We start from the raw sequence: 20,003 nt of genomic DNA, 5'->3' as shown, positions 1-20,003 counted from the left end.
ATGTCAGAAATATGCAACACCAATTTCCTGAATGTATAGGTGGAAAGGGTGACAGATAAAGGGAAGGTGGAATGGGAAAGGAAGATTAGGTTAGGTTAGGTAAGATTAGGTTAAGTTAGGTTAGGTAAGATTAGGTTAGGTTAGGTAAGGTTAGGTTAGGTTAGGTTAGGTTAGACAGAAAGAGAGAAAGATGAAGGGGAGGTGGAATGGGAAAGGAAGATTAGGTTAGGTTAAGTAAGATTAGGTTAGGTTAGGTAAGGTTAGGTTAGGTTAGGTTAGGTTAGGTTAGACAGAAAGAGAGAAAGATGAAGGGGAGGTGGAATGGGAAAGGAAGATTAGGTTAAGTTAGGTTAGGTAAGATTAGGTTAAGTTAGGTTAGGTAAGATTAGGTTAAGTTAGGTAAGGTTAGGTTAGGTTAGGTTAGGTTAGACAGAAAGAGAGAAAGATAAAGGGGAGGTGGAATGGGAAAGGAAGATGGAGGGAGGGAGGGAGGGAATGAGTAAGCGTTGGATATGCCGGAAATTTGCCACGCCACCCACCTTCACGTTTTCCTCCTCTAATCTCTTTGGAAGAAAAATAAATAAACTAAGCAGACAAAACAACCGCCGTAGATTCCACTTGGCTTGAAAAAGGTTAAGGAATGTTCTGCCCCTGAGTTTAAATTAGAAGTCGCGCGATCAAGACTCTTTGTCCCTATTTGTAAACAGGCCCGATTATTGCCTCATACCGACCCCCCCTCCCCCCCCCCCCACACACACACATGAACACACAAACAGTACAAACACTACCCCTGGAACACAAACACCAACATAAACACTCCCTGGAACACAAACAAAATAAAAGCTGGAACACACGAACACCATGGAACACACTCAAACAACACAAACACACCTCCTGGAACACTCAAACAACACAAACACACCTCCTGGAACACTCAAACAACACAAACACACCTCCTGGAACACTCAAACAACACAAACACACCTACTGGAACACTCAAACAACACTGTACCCTTATATACATTAGTGACTTACACCCCTGGAATACACAATACAAACACCTCTTTGAACACACGAACACATCCCTGGAACACAAACAATAGACACCCCCTGGAACACACACAGAACACAAACACACCCTAGAACACACACACAAAACAAACACCCTCTGGAACACAATAGAAACACGCCCCCTGGAACACAAGCAACACAAAGACCTAGAACACACACAATACAAATACTCCCCCTGGAACACACAAACATCACAGACACCTCCTGGAACGCACAAACATTACCCCCCTTGAACACACACGCAACTCAAGCAACACAAACACACGCTGGAACACACATAAAAGAGGCCCGTGAAGGTTGTGGATTTCCTTTATACCTGTTTTTTTCCGCCCTCCCAGTCATTACTTACACCTGTTATGCAAAGACAACACACAGGGGGCATTTATTAACTCCTATTTGGTCTCTTCGTAATTATAAGACATTTGCTAACTTCATATGGAAAGGAACTTCACCTTCCAAAAGTTTGATTTAATTCTATGTCGTCAATTTCGTTTATATATTCACAAAAAGGCGAATAATTTTAAAAGAATATGTACTATGTGTGAAAAGACCAATATAGAAACGAGTGACGAGATTCATAAGTATGCGTAAACACACATCTTTATTGTTCCTGTAAACACTTTAACTAAAAAAAAAAGAAGAGATAGAAAAGTCGAGTAAATAAGTTGAAAGATTAAGGAGGGGCGCAGCGCTAAAACCTCCCGGCAGCCACGAGCCCGGGGGGGGGAGCAGCTGGCACGTTCTTTTTTTCAACTTTCTTTTTGTTTGTTTCTCAGCGTGTGTGCCTGCCCGTCCCCCCTCACCCCCCAACTCACTCCATCTTCACCCCCTCCCCTCCCATCCGACCATTCCCTTCCCCTATCCCACCTGTGTTTCGGTCCTTGCCTAACGCTCCTTACCCCTTCTCCTTATACCTGTCCCTTCTTCATACCCAGAACCCCTCATTTCCCCCTCACCCCCTTTACCCCCTTCCCCTATCCCATCTTCAACCCCTCAACCCCATCTCTCTCTCTCTCTCGTTCTTGCCCCACGCTCCTTTTCCCTACCCCATCCCTGTCCCTTCATCATACCCCAAAACCCCTCATTCCTCTTTCACCCTTCTCCCTATCCCACCTTCAACCCCCTATCCAACCTTCAACCTCTCTATCCTACCTGTGTTTCGCCCTTGCCTCACGTTCTTTACCCCTTCCCCTTCTCTGTCCCTTCATCATACCCAAGAACCCCTCATTCCTCTTTCACCCCTTCCCCTATCCCACCTTCACCCCCCTATCCCACCTGCAACCTCTCCATCCTACCTGTGTTTCGCCCTTCCCTCACCTGCCCCCACATCATACCCCTCCCCTCCTATCCCCCTTTGCTGATGTGTCACTGCCTGCCCCCTCCTCCTCACCCCTTCACCCTCACCCCCTTGCATACCTGAGGGCGTGGCCAGATGTTCGCTCCTCAGGCCAGTGCAAGGAAGGCTAATTCATCTTGTCTGCGTCTCTCTGGGCCGCTCAATGATCTTGCTGAAATTGCTTGAGTGTTTGAGTTAATGGGAAATATTCATCTTCTTCTTTATCCTGAGTGGTTTAGTGGTTCCTATTTCTACTATTTATTATTTTGTTATTTATTTTTATTTAGATTTTTTTTTCTTGTGTGTGTTCTGGGTAATGTACATCATTTTTTTTTTTTTTATATTCTGAGCGGTTTAGTGGATAATCATACATACCGGTATATACTTTACATTTTATATCGTGTACGTGTGTGTGTGTGTGTGTGTGTGTGTGTGTGTGTGTGTGTGTGTGTGTGTGTGTTTCTGGGTAATATATATCTACTTTTTTTTTTTTTCATCCTGAGTGGCGACATGCATGATTATATTTATACTTGACTCGTCTTTTACTGTCACGAAAGGTTGACTGTGATTAATGCTTTATTTTCTTTGTTGTGTCTGCCTAATACGGGTATAAATTTCTGTCAACAAACACCAGCCGCTCCTTCTCCCTTCGTCCCTACAGACCTATCCACAAAGACTATTCCTTTTTTTTTTATACATTCCCAGTATTTTCCTCGTCACCACATGGTTGGAGGAGGAGGAGGAGGACCAGTGAGTTTGTTTGGAGACTTTCAATGGAGAAGAAGAGGAAAAGGAGGAGGAGGAGGAGGAGGACCAGTGAGTTTGTTTGGAGACTTTCAATGGAGAAGAAAAGGAAAAGGAGGAGGAGGAGGAGGAACTCGTGACTTTGTTTGGGAGCATTGGAGGAGGAGGAGGAGGAGGAAGAGGAGGAGGAAAGCTATATTGGGAACACTGAGGACATTAGAGGAAGAGGAAAAGAAACTCATTACTTTTTTTGGAAGCATTAAATGAAAAGGAGGAAAGTGCCTGTTTGGGGACATCATCATCATTATCATCACCATCATCATCATCATCATCATCGGAGGAGGAAGAGGAGGAGGAGGAGGTCCGTAACTTCGGGAAACTGTAAAGGAAAAAGAGGAAAAGGAAGAGAAGAGCCAGTGACTTCTTTAGGGGGTATTACAGGAGGAGGAGGAGGAGGAGGAGGAGAGGAGCAGTAAATCAGACATGGGTGTGTTAGGGGAGGCGGAAGAGGAAGGAGAAAAATGAAAGGGAGAGCGAGTGAATTTGTGGGCACGAGGGGAAGAGGAAGAGGAAGAGGAAAGGGAAAGGGAGGAGGCAGAGGAACATTGACTTGGGTGCATATATAGAGAGGAGGAAGAGGAGGAAGAGGAGGGAGAAAGTGGGAGAGCCGGTGACTTTGTTGTGTCTGGTGGGGAAAAGGAGGAGGAGGAAGAGGAGGAGGAGGAGGAGGAGGAAGATTCAAGGTGCTACTGCCGACAGAAATAGATCGTGACGTCACAGAGGGGGCTTCCAGGGGCGAGAGAGAGAGAGAGAGAGAGAGAGAGAGAGAGAGAGAGAGAGAGAGAGAGAGAGAGAGAGAGAGAGAGAGAGAGAACCCATCGCGCCATTAAAACTTAAAACTCGCGCCAAAACAGATAAAGGAGAAATATAAATAAATGGAAAAGTCACTCACCATTCCGTATAAAATTTTGCTGACGGGGACTCAAGAATGCAAGGCTACGAATGTGAAGGAGCTACTATATATTTACAGTTTTACTCAGCCACAAAATATGAACCCTGAACCTGGGCCAGCGGAATCGTAGGTAGGCACGCTATCCACTGCACCACGGAGGAGAAACACTCTTATGCCCCCAACGTTACCTTTACCCGAGCTATGAATTTATTAATCTCTTGCTTTATTGATCTCCGTCATCACCTTAATTTTTATATAGAAGCATAAAAGGGGAAAGATATAGTACTGCACAGAGAAGGAAGAATGGAGGTATAGAGGCGGGATATAAGGCATAGGTGGTTGTTGATATAGAAGGGAAGGATTAGGACGAAGAGAAGTGTAGAGAGACGGCGTTGTTGATATAGAAGGGAAGGATTAGGACGAAGAGAAGTGGCAGAGAGACGGCGTTGTTGATATAGAAGGGAAGGATTAGGACGAAGAGAAGTGTAGAGAGACGGTGTTGTTGATATAGAAGGGAAGAAGAAGGAGGAAGAGAAGGAGCAGAGAGACGGGAGGCGTTGTTGGTATGTCTTCAATACCAAACGTGTGACCAGACTGGCTCTCAGGTGTGGTATTGAGGTCCGTACTCTAAGGCGTTCTCGGCTCTCACAACAAGTATTCTTCCAAAGGCCACAAAGCTCACTCGCGTTCTCATGAATGGTTTTTCGCGTTCATGGTGCAGAAGTCTTGTCAAACTCTCACTAGGCTCATAAAACTAAACATTAGATACGCACAACCTATACAAAAGCCTTATCGAATGTTTGTATGTTAAGCCTTGAATGAAATGTTTGAGATATGGGGAGGTGCGTGCATTAGAGGTTAGGTTAGGTTCCTTTGTTTGTCCCAAGGCTTTTCAAGGGGGAGTGTGTGGTCGTGAGTCACTGGCCGAGGAGAAGAGGGGAAGAGGACACACACACACACACACACACACGAGGAAAGTCGGAAAGTTTCGTTTAGTCGGCGCAACATCTGTGGTCATATGCCGGAGAGAGACAGGAGCAGGTGACGGGACACAACCCCCGATTAATACCTGGTACCCATTCACTGCTGGGTAGACAGGGGCGTAGGGTATCGGAAAAGCCACCAAAATTTTTCCACTCCGCCCGGGAATTGAACCCTGACTCTCCCGATTGTGAGCCGAGTGTGCTGACCACTGCACCACGAAGCCCCTCACACACGAGGAAGTAACACGCTCCAAATTTTAAGTGTTTTGGAATTTCCCCTCAAACGTAGTGGTGCCGCCCCTCTCCCTCCATGTCAGTGCCTCCCAAACCTCTCACTTCCTCCCCTCCTTGCCCTCCCTTCCTCACTCCCACGCTCTCCCCTCCTCCCCCCCTTTACAACCTCCTCTTAACCCCCCTCCCCTCACCCCTTCCCGACCCCGACCACCCTGGGAAAACCGAGAGTAGCGTCAGTACATTTAGGTGTCGTTGAGTCGTCCGTGTCGGGGGAGCGGGGGGTGGGGGGTTGGGTGATGAAGGGGGCGTGAGGTGTGTCAGCCAGGAAGGTGTGATGGGCAGGAGCAGGTTGGTCTTCACAAAGGGTTTCATTTGCTGACTAACAAACTTCTAAGACATCTTTTTTTTTCCTCCTACCATCTGTACCTATATGTTTTTATCCTCTTTGTTTTGTGACAGGCCCGTTGTGAAGTGATGGTTGATGAAAGATTGAGTGATTGAATGTTTATTGTTGCAAGTAAACAACAAAGGAGAAGGGAGGAGCATGCCATCCCAACCCCCAGGCAGTAGTGTGTGATTATACAACTAAGGATACATGTTTGGTTTTAGGAGATGCTGTTTTGATTCGTTTCTGAAAATCGTCGTGCAGAAGGTGTCATCATGGTGAAAACAATGTTGATTCACTGTGCAAGTGTGCCAGAAAACAAAGGCAACGGTTACTCATGGGAACTAAACTTCAGGCCTTACGCAATGGCAGCAAGTTGACGCCTGAGGACAGTTTTAAAAAGTCGCAAGTTCCGAATAGCGGGGAAGAGTCGCGGCCTGGTTGGCTCTGGGTGGACCATTGGACTAGACCGAGGTAGATGACGCGGCGTGTGGAAACTGAACAAAAGCACGAGAACAATACTTTTATATTTCACTGTGACTCACCCAGAACACACACACACACACACACACACGTGGAGGGAGGGTGAGGCTGGTGGGTATTATTATTAGCTCGAGGAACACAAAGTTGATTGGCCGCGCGTTCTCTCAAGCTTGCATGCACATCTGGGGAGCTGGCAGGGGGTGGGGGGGTTTCATCTGTGCTTGAAAGGGGGGGGAGGGGGGTTGGCAGGTATAGTCACGTGAGGGTGCCACCTGAGGCGTCTGGGTGCCACCTGGAGTTGAGTCATTGTACATCCCTGAAGTATAAAGAAATAACGGACGTGGGAATCGTATACAGCCTCCTCGAGTTCCTTTAGATAAGCTAATGTATGTAGGACCAAGCTGTGCAGGGTCCATATCGTCACCCTCATAAAATAATCGCCTAAGTCATTTTTCATCGATTTCCAGATTTTTGTCTACATCAATTTTTCAACATGTGGTGACGCCCATTTTTGTGTAGTTGCCTTCGTCATTCAGGGTTTGAGTGTTCTAGAATTGGCCTTTTCATTTCTGCCTAAATCTTCAGCCAAATGAGATAATGACAGTTCTTTTCTGATTTCCTGTTAAGTAGAAAATAATGACTTTAGCGGTTTGTTTACGAAGGTGACGATATTCTCCACCCACATATGATAAGGCTTTCGTAGAGGTTGTGGGTATTTCCATGGGCAGTTTTATGAATCTAGAGATAGTTTGAAAAGCCTGCTGCACCTTGAACGTGAAAAAGAACTCGTGAGAACCAGACTAACCTTCTTTGTGGCTTTTAAAAATCTGAGAATACGGGTGCTGGTGTTTTTCTTATTGCTATGTGGCAGGGTCGTGGGTAGAAGAGCAGAACGGTAAGGGGCTATTACACTGGGCATATTTTCCGTGGATCTTCAGTCAAACCACGATTTCCGCCTAACGTGGTTCTCAATAGTTTGTTGTTATTGCTGCTGATGAAGATGATGAGTAATACCGTCGTCCTTCAGTGAAATCTACCGTTGCTTTGGAAGATCGTGGACACGTCAGAAAACCACGCAAATATGAGAACCACGCCAGCGGAAATCGTGGTTTGACTGAAGAGCCACGGAAAATTTGCCCAGTGTAATAGCCCCTTTACATAGAAATTCTTCTTGGACTAGATGGGATAGACTTTGGGATTACAGAGAGAGAGAGAGAGAGAGAGAGAGAGAGGGGGGGGGGGGGGTTAGTTCAACGCAATGGTTCAAACTCTCGAAAAATATTCACGTTCATGAAGCATTTCTATTTTCAGGAGTGGAGTAGGCGACCCTTATGAGATATACACTCACACAAATTCTAAGAGACTAGCGGAAATTCAGCAATCCAGTCACTTTTCAGAAATCCGCGAATCATCTTTCCCGTCAAAAAAATGATTCGCATCGGTGGTTCGATATGCGCGCGCAAGCAGGGGCAGCTAAGAGGGTATGCGCGCGCAGTCAGTGGCGGTTCAGAGGATAGCCTACTGTGCTTGGTGATGGTATTTGCGTCCCCTGTAGCGAAGCATAGCGCCAAGATAACAGGTGTCGTTCCCCGTGGCATCAGGTTGGAGTGTTGAAAGTTACGTGGCCGACGATGAGCTCAGAGGTTTCGCTTGCCAAGGTTACCTAAGTTGCAGCAAGGCCAAATCCAAGTTGCCGTCCGTGGGCCTCCCCTGCTCCACCTGGTCCAAGAAAAACACCCTTAGTCAACACAACACAAATGGTGAATCTAGAAATTTAGGCAGACTTGTAAATGCAACGTCATGCCCTAATTTTAGCACTTACGAGTTTTCCTGAAGAGTGAACGGGGCACACGAGTTCAGTGGTTTTGTGCGAGAGGAACGAGTGGTCGTGTGCCGGGGCGGTGCTTGGTGAATTAACGCGAGTGGGGAGGACAGGTGCGATTTAAGACCAAGGAAAGGAGAGACAGGTGTGTGGAGTGACGGGTCTGTTCGCAAAGATTGTCGAGTGCTGAAATTAATTTTGGGAGTGCGGGTTGGACGGTTATTTCAGTCTGCATTTTACAGGCATCTACACCCGCATACTTTTTCGCATATCGTAATTCTTTCTGGTATTCTTTCTGGCATCTTTATTTTGGTGGTTTACTTTCCGCTGTAGACTTTATTTTTTGTAGATTGTGTGTTATCATAAGATGAATAATAAGATTTGAAAATTGCTACGTCATATTAACCTCTACATTCAGCCACAAGAAAGCTCTCCCATAGACCGTGTTTTGCTTTTATGAATTTGAAGGCAAGCAGATGACATTATAATGAGTGATGATTCAATTCCAGCTGAGTGAGGCTGTGGGTTTGCAGTCCCCAAATAGTCCGACCATGACCGCTGTGGGTGAAGACGATCTTCTGGGTCTCCCTGACCCTGTGGTGGCCCTGGAGGAGGCCAACCAGCGCCTGACTGCCCTCGAGGGAGACAACGCCACGCTCCGCGCGTCGTGTGCGGCGCTCCAGACGCAGCTTGACCAGGCAAGGGGCAGTCCAGTAGTGTGCTAGTGTTCCTAGAAATCGGTATCATATGTGTTTTTATTCTTAAATAATGTTGAATTATCGATAGTTTTTACAAACAATTTATGAAGAAAATATTTAATTTACTTTGATTTAAATTTGCTAATTTCCTCAAGTTAAGGAAACTTCTTGAGAGTTATGAAAGAAGTGTGAGAATCAGAGGCAGAGTGTAGAGCGTAAAGCATGTATGAAAGGTTTGGCATAGGTGTAACAGTGAAGGGATTGGATCATGGAATGGTTGAATCAATGAAGCGTGATGCTCTGAGAGGGTTTGGGCATGCGATGAAGATGATATTGTTAAGAGTATGAGGACAGAATTATAGGAGAGGCTGTCAGGAGAAGACCACCAGTGAAGTGGATCAGTATAATGGACGAGTTGATAGACAAGGGATTGAGTGTGTTAAGAGGGAGGGCTGGAACAGGGAAAGTTTGAGATGCTTCTGTCTTTGCCAACCCATTGATGGAAGTTCCCATAAAGGGCATTAGGGATACAGATAGATAGATTCTGGGACATAATGATCATGAGGGCATGGTATGTATCAGAGGCCTAGTATCTTTTGATTATGTATACCAAGTGTTTTCCTGAGAATAATTTATGTGGAATGTAATGTTATATTCATATTTGTACTTTTCTTTTTTTTTAGATAGTTTCACTTGAGTAATGAAAGTTCATATTCAGGTCAAGAATGCAGAAGCAGCGTTGTCTGCTCCTGTGAGTGATGACAGCCCGGCAGTGTGTTCACCCGATAAATGTCATCAGTGTGACTTGCTAACAGAAGAACTGCGAGTCAGCAAGTCCCGGTGTGAGGACTTGACGAGACTCCAGCACCAACTGGAGGAGCAGGTCACTGCCCTTGAGGCTCAACTGCAGCAATCTCATACTCAAGAGAATGATCTGAATAATGAAATAAAGTACTTGCAAGAAAAGCTAAATGAAACACACATCACTAGTAGAAAGTTGGACAGCTGTGTGACAAGTGCAACAAACATAAATGAAGTGCCAGAAGTTCCTTTAGTTACTATATCACTAGAACAAGCACAAGTGCCTGATTCTGATGGCTCAGAGACTCTTGCTACCATGGGCTCCTCGACTAGTGCTCAGGAAATGCTGGAACAGTGTCAGTGCAAGTTGAAGGAGTTGGAGAAAGAAAACAAAATCCTACAGGTTTGTATGCCCTTGTATTGCCCTTGTATTTCCATACCCTCATATTGGCATTGAGATTTGGCAGCCTTATCAGCCACCACCTCATGACTTCGTGTGCTGTTTCAACGTCACTGCTGTTGATTATTTCGCCACTTTTGTATATCATTGTTTTAACCCGGTAGCAGCAGGGATCATGTTTCTTAAGGGTCCCTCTAAGCGAGAAAAATTTGAAAAAATCATCACACACACAAACCACTTCATAATATATATGAAAGCATTTGTGATGAGTTTATGTATCATTTATTTTGGGGGGTTTAAATCATGGCACAAATTTGGCCCGTTGCTGCTTCAAGGTAAAACCACAAATTTGGCCCGTCGCTGCTACCGGGTTAATAGGACCACACCACCTCAGCTGACTTTGCTCTACTTATTTTAATATGACTCATATTTCACACCTTGTCTGTATATCTTAATTTCTCACATTTGACGACCCTGCACATCCCACTGTGTTTTTCAGCATTTTAATTTCCATTTCCTCACTATTGATCTGTCTCGCTCATGTCTCACAAGGATTTCATTTTTATGCTGTAGGGCTGATCAAAAGGCTGCATACACAAGCACCCTTATATGACACCCTTACTTTCATTAGTCAGGGTATTTGGGGTCCTAATAACCTTGTTCCTTTTACCATTCTAGTCTCCATCAGCAAAATATCTGATTATTGTGATGTTTTATAATGATTATTTATTAATAGCTCTTTGTGTTAACCCAATTTTTTATTGTCTGCTGTGTTGTAACTATCCAAGTTAGTTATGAAAACACAAGTTTTCATCAAATAGCCATCCATACATTGTCCCTTCCTGCTCTCCAAATTTATTTCACATTCCCTGTATGTCTACTTTTGTTTTCTAACAAGAAATCTTTTTTTTTTTTGAGTGATTTATTATTGCTTATATTTCAGGAGCAGTGTAGTGCTGCAGAGGTAGAGAAGACCACCCTGAGAACAAATATAAGGAAGGTGAGTGCCAACTGGTTTGAACGCAAGACTCGACTGAGTGACAGCGACTCAGAGTCTTGCAGCGGTGCCGAGGGTCTCTGTTTGCTCCAGGACTCTGCCTCAGGCAGGGAGGAGATTGGGGTGCAGGTCCCAGAGTTTATGCCCCAAAAGTGTAGCTTGTATAAGACAGTGGAAGATATTCCCAGTCTTTTAGCTGAACTTGACTTTGCAACAGGGAAACTTGATCTGACTGAAAGGATGTGTTGTGAACTCAAAAAGCGTGTGAAGGATTATGAAAATGTCATTGATGATCAAGAAGTAATTATACATGGCCTGAAAGACCAGTTAGATACTTATTTCACTGATAATCGAAATATGTCAGAACAACTGCGTACCATCACCAAGCTGTTTGAGGACCTTGAGTTAACAGAGAAAACCAGAGTGAATACAGTTAACCCTCCAGACACCATTAACACAGTGTTCAGCACCCTTCCCTCAGAAGAAGACTTCAAGGAAATGTCTCAGAGTGTCAGTAAAACATACACCAAATTAAAAGAACTGATTATGGAGAAGAAATCACTTGTCACTGAAATTGATAGATTGAAAGTCCTTAATGTTGAGCTGCAGCGGCGAGTGACACATCAAGAGAATCGGCTTTTGAGTGTGTCTGATGCTCTCCACTCAACCTGGCTGCTGGTGTCTGACATGAAGGAGCAACACGCTCAGCTGCATTCATCAGAGTCTATCTTACGCTATGAGCTAAAGGAGAAGAGAGAGCTGCTGCATCGCCTAAGAGAAGAGTTGGAGTGCTCTCGGGAACAGTGGCATAAGATCAGACAGATGAACACTGAGAGTGAGGAGGAATGGAATAGTCTAAGGGAGGAATTGAATGAGAGGAGACGTATTGCAAGCGAAGTACAACCTACAGACAAAGAAGGGGGAGACGAAGAAGTGAAGGGAGCCACTGCCAGGATACGTCCGCCAGCGGAGTTTGAACCACCCGTAGACCTCCTGCTGGACATGGCAATAGAGTATGGGGTGATAGATGCTGATGATGATACCTCCACGGCCATGGTGGCAGCCATGGAAGGAGAAGATATGCATGCAAACCGTTTGCAGGATCTGGAGGACCAGTGTAGTTATTTGTATCAAAAGCTAATGGCTTCCACAGCAAGGTCATTGACCCTAGCGTCCAGGCTGTCAGCCTTGCATGAGCATTATGGTTCAAGTGATGAAGAGGATGATGATGAAGATGATGATGACATGGATGATGAGTATGATAACAATGACTATGAACTTGATGATATTGATGTTCACCATTTTGATACAGAAATCCTAACTCCAGAACCTGAGAGTTCAGACACAGCATACATGAGTGAGGCCGATACAGGCTCTGCAGCAGGCACAGCCGGGAGTCTCTCTGAGGAGGAAGGGGCTGCGGCTGCTGGGAGTGGAGATGACACTTTCACCCCCATTGAAGAATCGTCAGACGTAGATGGTGACCTCAGCAAGCGTCTCATCAACTTCCTTCCCAGAAAGATAGAGATTCTTAGCCGGGACAACAAGAAACTAGAGGAGCGGTGTAGATTACTTCAGGAGGAGAAGATTTCTTCCGAGGCTCAGCTGACTCAGTCGCTGGAGAAGGAGCAGAGACTCAGGCAGGAGTTGCAAGCCAAGCTGGAACACCTAGGAAAGATTGTTGATGAGCTCAAGTTAGAGCGAAATGGCAAGGTACAATGATGTGATGACTGCTTTGTGTGAAGTTTGCTTATCCAATTTTTTTTAGTGTTTGCTTCTTTTTGCCCATTTACATGTGTGTTCTTGTCAATACCTGTATGTATGTGTGTGAATTAGTTCAGCGTTATTGAAGACTAAAAGCGTTAAGCTATTTGCAGTATATGCATAATTTGTGAATCATGTGTATTGTATCATGTCACTGGAGCACTTCATTGTGAAACTACTAATTAGCATGCCAAACACCACTTTTGATCCTGTCTTTCTGTTGTCATGAAGGTTTAATCTTGCCTCAAAGAATAGTTGTCTGTTAATCTCGCTAAGTTTGCTGTAGATTTCATCAATCATAGAACTACTAATTTAGTACGGGTTAAAAAGTATCCTGAAACACTTTTTGTGGCATGACTGAAACATGTTTGTTTACTTGTGTGATTTTGAGCCAATGTATAAACCCTCAGAATAACTTATTGGCTTAGGGGAAGAGTTTATGTTCACTACTAAACTTGTTTATAACAGTCTGAATTACAATTGTTAAGCATTATAGGAAGAGTCAAGTATGTATATATTATCATCTTGAAAAAAATCAAAATGCCAAGGTTTGCATAAGTTATATAGTTACTTGATTAAAGTTTTCAAATGAAAATCAATAATTGTTACAAAAATGGAATAGTGGATGAGTGGAAAGCTTAGTATTCATGTGGTTACTGCATATAAGATGAAGAATTTTCATAAAGAGGCTGTTTCAATTTTTATAGATAGGGACGATAGATGATAAATTATAGGTCTCCAGGTGAAAAATTGCAATTTTTTCTTCAAGAATAACAACACATTTTATTTTCTAAGGTATGTGATACATTATATTTAGTACTGTAATACCTCTGCAGATCAATGAGGCTGAGGAGAAGCTGCGGCAGAAGGTGGAATCTATTAACCAGCAGGAACGTGAGTACGAGAGCCTTCAGGAGGAAGTCAGCGGCCTCAGGGAGCAGCTGGAGGAGCGGGGGCAGCTGCTGCACATTGCCTCCAGCCGGGTGACTGAGGTGGGCCATGAGTGTGTGTAAAAACTGATAAATAATGGCAGAAAATTGTATTAAATTTTTTAATGCATTTCCATTATTTTTATACTATATTTGTCACTCATTTATTTGACAGCTTGAAGGATTGCTGAAGGCACAGGAAGTGACCTCTGAAGATACACTTAATCGTCTGAAGCATGCAGAAAAGCTGGTGAGATTATGTTGTTACCTTACCCTGATGTTATGTTCAGCTGTCTCAGATGATAGATGATATTTTAATACATGTTGGAAGGCACCCCTATCAGTAAATTCTAAACCTTGCCCTTTCTTTCCCAAGGTAAGCGAGTCTCAGAGTGCCCACACTGAGCTAAGCAAGGAGTATGAGCAACTAAAAAAAGAAGTTGAGACTCTACAAGTGCAAATTGCAGACCTTAGATTCCAGATTTCTTCTAAGGACATGGAGTGTGATGCAGCCGTTAAGGTGAGCACGACTTGTTGTATTCTGCCTATTTAGTTGTATTGATTGTCATCATCCATTTAATGACCATATCCTAGCGCTTGACGTACTGGTGGAGCGCTGACGTGAGTTTCAACAGGGGATGCTTGCAGCCTGTGTTGATCTCAAGAAGGTGTTTGATTCAGTGCATTGCGAGGCACTCTAGTATCTTCTGCAACTCCGTGGGATTCCTACGAGGACTGTTGGTTTGCTGACTGGCCTGTATTCTGGGACAGAGTGCTGTGAAGTGTCAAGGGGGCTTGTCCAGCTTTTCCGTGAATGCGGGAGTGAGACAGGGCTGTGTCCTTGCCCCATCGCTTTTCAACACTTGTATGGACTGGGTACTGGGCAGAGTTGTGGACCAGAGTCATTGCGGAGCATCTATTGGCAATACCAGGGTCACTGACCTTGTTTTGCTGATGATGCAGTAATCCTGGCGGAGTCACTGGAGGTTTTGGTGATGGCCATCGAGGCACTGTATGAGGAGGCGAAGCCCTTGGGACTTCAGGTCTCCTGGGCCAAGACCAAGGTACAGGTGTTTGGAGGCTTGCTAGATGAAACAGTACAGTCTGTTCATGTGTGTGGCGAGGACGTTGAGAACTCAGAAAGTTTCACATATCTTGGTAGCGTAGTTCATAACAACGGTGACTCTGACCAGGAAGTCTTACAGCAGATTGGCCTGGCCCATGGTGTTATGGACTCACTCAACATGAGTATATGGCATTGTCAATACCTGTGCAGAAGGACAAAGATATGGATCTTCAAGTCCCTTGTGCTCCTTGTCTTACTCTATGGTTGTGAGACATGGACACTAAATGGGGACTTGGAGAGGCAGATTGATGCCTTTGGTAATAAATGTCTTCGCAGAATCATGGGACATTGCTGGAATGACTGTGTCAAACAGGCAACTACTCCGTGAGACTGATTCGACATATATTACCTGCATAGTCCGTCAACGCCAACTCCGGCTATATGGGCACGTGGCACTTTACCCTGAAGCTGATCCTGCTCATCGGGTTGTCTTTGTGAGAGACAATCTTGAGTGGAGGAGGCTAAGGGGACGCCCACGGAGTTCGTGGCATGAGCAAGTCGATAGATCCTGCCGGGAGGTACTCGGGTTGGGAAGGGGGCCAGCATGGAGACTCGCCCGGAGGGACCCCCGGGCTTGGCGTCGTAGGATGGGCGAGGCGACGCCCCCCCACTGATTGATTGACTGATATGTACATTTAAAATTACCTTGTTTTTACAAGTTTGACATGAAATTAGTCAAAACCTGAGAATGAATTATCACCAAATGAATATTTTCATGGCTTTGCAGGCAGATGAAGAGAAAGCAAAAGCTCTCAGTGCTGCTGCATTGCAAATCAGTGAACAGGAAGCCAGAATCTGTCATCTGGAGCAGCAGGCAGCAACAGATAAGGAGCTTTGGCTTAGTGAGCAAGATAAATTATCTTCCACAGTCAGTAAACTAGCAGAAGACCTTAAGGAAAGAGATACCAACTGTTCCACCCTTGGGGATCATTTGCAACAGGTACTTTATTATTGTTACTCATCTCAGTTTGTTATATAGCTGTCATTTTCTTTTAATTCAATTTTTTTTCATTTACTATACTTTTTTCTGTCACCCAGTAACAGATAAGTTTGTTACGTGGGTAAATGTCTGAGGAGATAAATCGCTAGAACACATTTAATTACACTTTTGTGATATTGGACATGTTTGCAGACTGAGGCTAAGATGAAGCTGGCACAAAACACGCTCACTGAGACTCAGAGTGAACTGAAAACTACCCAGGAAGCTTCAACTCAGCTCGCAGATGACAATGAACAACTCCGAGAAAAAATAATTCAATTATTAAGGTACTGAAAACATTTTGCATATTAATATTGTGTTAAAAGAGTGCATGCGCAGAAAACCTCATACCAAAATGTTTTCCCTTTAGCTCACAGTAAGTCAGTTTTTGCTTACATTTTGCAAAGCATGTGTTTCACTTACCACTGACACTTACATTAATCTTTAATTCAAACTGCTGTGTGTCTTTTTATTAGAATTTCAAACCTTTTTCAATAGCTGGTTGTTGAAGTGTATTGAAACATAATTTTTGGCACATTCTTAACACCTGTTCTGTCATTTGAGTGAGGGAGGGACTGAAGGATGACTCGGGAGTCAAGTATGTGCGGAGGCATGTAGTATAACAGTGGAGGCGGCAAGCTTTTCACTTCACAATATATCAAGAGAGAAAGCCAAGATATGCACAAAGGGGAATTTAGAGAAAAAGCTGGGCATAACATGAAGGGACAAGAAACCAGCATCATGGATTAGAGAACAGACAAAGATTGTAGACATTTTAATTTAAAGACAATTTAGAATAAGAGGACTTATGTAGTTCATAGCAGGCATAAACTGATAACATATGAACAACCAAAGTTACAGAATGGTTACCCAGAAACTGTAGAAGTCAGGGCAGGCGAATGACCAGGTGGAGAGATGAAATTAGAGCAGTTGCCAGAGCAAGATAAGTACACTTAACTTCAGATAGAGGGAGGTGGCGAACATTTAGAAAGGCTTTGTCCTGCAGTGGACTAACAGTGACTGAATATGATGATAATGCCTTACTGAAACTGATGTTCCTCTTTTCAATAACAGTTTATTGGTCAAGTAAATGTCCCTTATATTTCATGTGACTTCTAATTTATGTTCATCATTCCATGGTGAAAAATTTTGGTAGTGACAATGGAAGGTTGAAAATATGCTTATTGGTATCTTAAGGATGTGCCATTCTGTAGTGTGTATTTTGTTTTAAACTAAAACATTGTGACTAACACAAATAATGAATTCAAGTCACCAATTTGTTACTTATTAATGAGTGTTTGTAGCTGTGTTTGAATTTGTCTTGCACTCTGTTGCATTGTGCAGAGAGAAGGATACCCTGTGGCAGGCTAACATGCGCCTAGAGGCTGTGGCAGGTGGCAGCCGTTCCTGGATGGAGAACAGTAGCGCTCAGAGTTGTTTAGGGTGTAGTGTGTCTTTCTCACTGACACGCAGGCGCCACCACTGCCGCACATGTGGACGGATCTTCTGCACAGGCTGCTCAGATAACTGGATCATGACCCCGGCGTCCAGGTGCTGCCTTTATATTACTCTTCATTTATTTTCTCTTATTGCTTTAGAATATCCAGAAAGGTTAGATTCAGGGGACTGATAAATATACAGAACATTATTATTTAGGAGATGGACATACATTTGGTTAGATGTCTATACATACCTTTAATTTAACCTACTGTATAACCATGTTTTCTAAAAACTGAATGTTGACATCACTAAAGATAAAAAAATCTTAACCTCTTACATTATTCCACATGATGCAGACATGCACTCACTGTATTTCCATTCCAATCAGGAATAAAACTTTGTCTCTTTTCTAGCCGGCGCGTGAGGGTGTGTGATGACTGTTTCTCCGTCCAGGCTGAGCTGGCAGCTATCGTGGCCACTGTTTCCAACACCACCACCTTATCAAGCCAAAGAGGTAAGATTTTGATGGCATAGGTTTTAAATCATAATCTGATTTCACAGTTGGGTTATACGGATGATTTTCTACAACTTTTATTCAATGAGATTCATTCCAGAATGAAAAAAACTACAAAAAATTACCAGAAAAAAACTACAAAAAATTAAAAAAATTATTTATTGTTTCAACCACAACTTTGGCTCTCTGTAGGCAGTAAATTTCCTGGTCAGAGATTATAAACTATACTTTTCGGACTCCATTGTGATAAAATGAGCAACTTTTCTTCAATAATTTTTTATGTACATCGCACCAGTAAAAAGTTGGAATTTTTCGGGAATCATGGAATTCCAGCCAGATATGACAACCTAGAAAAAAATGGATTTCACAGCAGGGTGTGCCAAAAAAAAATCTAGAATACATTTTTTATGACTTTTTATCAGTTTCGAAGTGTATTTTTCGATGACTTTTGCATTATGGGGGATCACCCGAGAAAAACTTTTGCGGTTCTGAGGGGCTAATCTATCTATCTATGTATCTATCTATCTATCTTAGCCACCATACCTCTGTTGCGTTGTACTCAGCAAACTTAGCTATAAATCTGCAGGTCGAGGGAGAGTTGATGCACATTTCCCCCATTTTACATTTTTGTAAATCCACATTCCCATATTTTTTGATTCACATACCTTTGTAAAAATATCATTTTTATCAAATTATCACTTCTTTTAAGATGATGAGAGCCTAGAACAGGGTGCCACAGGAAGTCAGACCTCAAGTTCAGCCAAGCCACTGCCTATTGCCTCTAGACAGCCTGATGATGACGATTATGCTGTAATATCAGATGATGAAGTTCAGAGCTCAAGACAGTCGTCCACTCCTAGCAATGATTCCCCTACCAGCAACCCAGAAGTGGTCCCAGAGACTCGTGCTACAGCAGACATTATTACAACATCAACTCTCTCTTCTCAACCACCCACTGATTTTGAGGTGAGTGTTTTTAACCCGGTAGCTGCGGGGATCATGTTTCTTAAAGACCCTTCTAAGCGAGAAAAATGAGAAAAAATCATCACTCACGCAAACCACTTCATAATATGTATCAACGCATTTGTGATCAGTTTATGCATCATCTATTTTGGGGGGTTTATATCACGGCACAAATTTGGCCAGTCGCTGCTACATGGTAAAGCCACAAATTTGGCCCGTCGCTGCTACTGGGTTAAAGACTTGCATTATAAAAGGTACGTCAAAAGGTTGGTGTATGAATGCAGAGCAGTGCAGGAAGGAGTAAGGTTATGGCTGTAGTAAGGGAAGGCTGTAAACTGTATTGTTCAGATTAAAGGAAAAGTCCTTCAAGAAGTAGAGAAATTTCAGTTGCTGGAAAGAGTAACATAATTGAAACATGTTATTCATATTTTCTGTGGACATATTTACAGCAAGTTTGGTCTTGTAAAAAATATACACAACATAAGCCAAATGAAGTTCTCTTTGTCATTTATGGTAACATTTTCATAGGTCTTGCAACTATGAAGATGTTAAGTGACCCCAAATGGAGGCTGACCCCAAGGTTGGGAATCAAAGCTTTGAATGGTTTAAATCATAGGCATCATTAGTACCTGTTACCAATCTGTGTATTTACATGTTTAGACGTGGGTGGGAGCTGGAACACGATCGCTGGTGCCTGTTGAGCTGCCAGCAGGAATTACTCTTCAGTGGAGCTTCATCTCTGAGCCAAAGGTAGATTCTGTGACTGATTTTATTGCATGCTTTTATTTGTTAAACTGTGGTAAATTACATACTCCTCCTTTCAGTATTGTATCAGGATTTTTCTCTGCAGTGTGTGTCATTCTCAGTGTTGCATCAACCACCATCATCAAGCAGCCAAGAATCAGGGGAAACAGGTCCTTCAGTCTGTCAACAACGAGTGTTGATTCCCACCAGAAGGGTCGTCTCAACGCAAGGCTCCACTGTGAAGGGACGCTTGGTGACCAAACAGCCCGGAGTGTACACACTTGTGTTTGACAATTCTTCCTCCAGGTGAGATATTTTTGGTACTTTCCTTACTATTGAGTATAAAAGTCAGGGTTGCTTGTGAGTTCTTTTGTTACCTATTATCAGGGTTATTTGATTTAAATCTAGATTTTCCTTTATATAAGATATAAAAAAATGTGATTTAAATAAAAAAATGTGATTTAAATAAAATCTGATTTTTTTTATTTAAAAAAAAATCAATAACCCTGCCTATTATGCATATGAATTTTTTTTTTCTTGATGCACCAAGACCTAAATGATTTGAAGCCTGTTTCAAGAGATGGTCTTGTTTACTGATTACTGAACTATTCTGTATCTTCATTATGCAATATATTTAC

At 43.3% G+C, this 20,003-nt stretch overlaps 1 protein-coding gene across 12 annotated transcripts in view; it reads left to right on the top strand.

The window, feature by feature from the left end:
- Positions 1-20,003, top strand: part of LOC126984150 (FYVE and coiled-coil domain-containing protein 1-like) — a 46,325-nt gene that overhangs the window by 21,263 nt on the left and 5,059 nt on the right. For 6 of the 12 annotated variants that reach the window (XM_050837532.1, XM_050837529.1, XM_050837531.1 and 3 more), the window contains 13 exons: positions 8,520-8,708; positions 9,427-9,912; positions 10,853-12,619; positions 13,507-13,662; positions 13,775-13,849; positions 13,976-14,119; positions 15,453-15,665; positions 15,858-15,991; positions 17,049-17,255; positions 17,558-17,658; positions 18,368-18,624; positions 19,282-19,371; positions 19,472-19,671. In XM_050837532.1, coding sequence (XP_050693489.1) covers positions 8,520-8,708; positions 9,427-9,912; positions 10,853-12,619; positions 13,507-13,662; positions 13,775-13,849; positions 13,976-14,119; positions 15,453-15,665; positions 15,858-15,991; positions 17,049-17,255; positions 17,558-17,658; positions 18,368-18,624; positions 19,282-19,371; positions 19,472-19,671 — 4,019 coding nt within the window. Of the gene's footprint in view, positions 1-7,709; positions 7,949-8,001; positions 8,156-8,519; positions 8,709-9,426; positions 9,913-10,852; positions 12,620-13,506; positions 13,663-13,774; positions 13,850-13,975; positions 14,120-15,452; positions 15,666-15,857; positions 15,992-17,048; positions 17,256-17,557; positions 17,659-18,367; positions 18,625-19,281; positions 19,372-19,471; positions 19,672-20,003 lie in introns of those variants that run through there. The other 6 variants (XM_050837536.1, XM_050837538.1, XM_050837540.1 and 3 more) reach the window with 6 other exon arrangements.

Source organism: Eriocheir sinensis, chromosome 56, assembly GCF_024679095.1.
Source record: "Eriocheir sinensis breed Jianghai 21 chromosome 56, ASM2467909v1, whole genome shotgun sequence".
Lineage (NCBI taxonomy): Eukaryota > Metazoa > Arthropoda > Malacostraca > Decapoda > Varunidae > Eriocheir > Eriocheir sinensis.
This window is presented reverse-complemented; position numbering and strand designations above follow the sequence as displayed.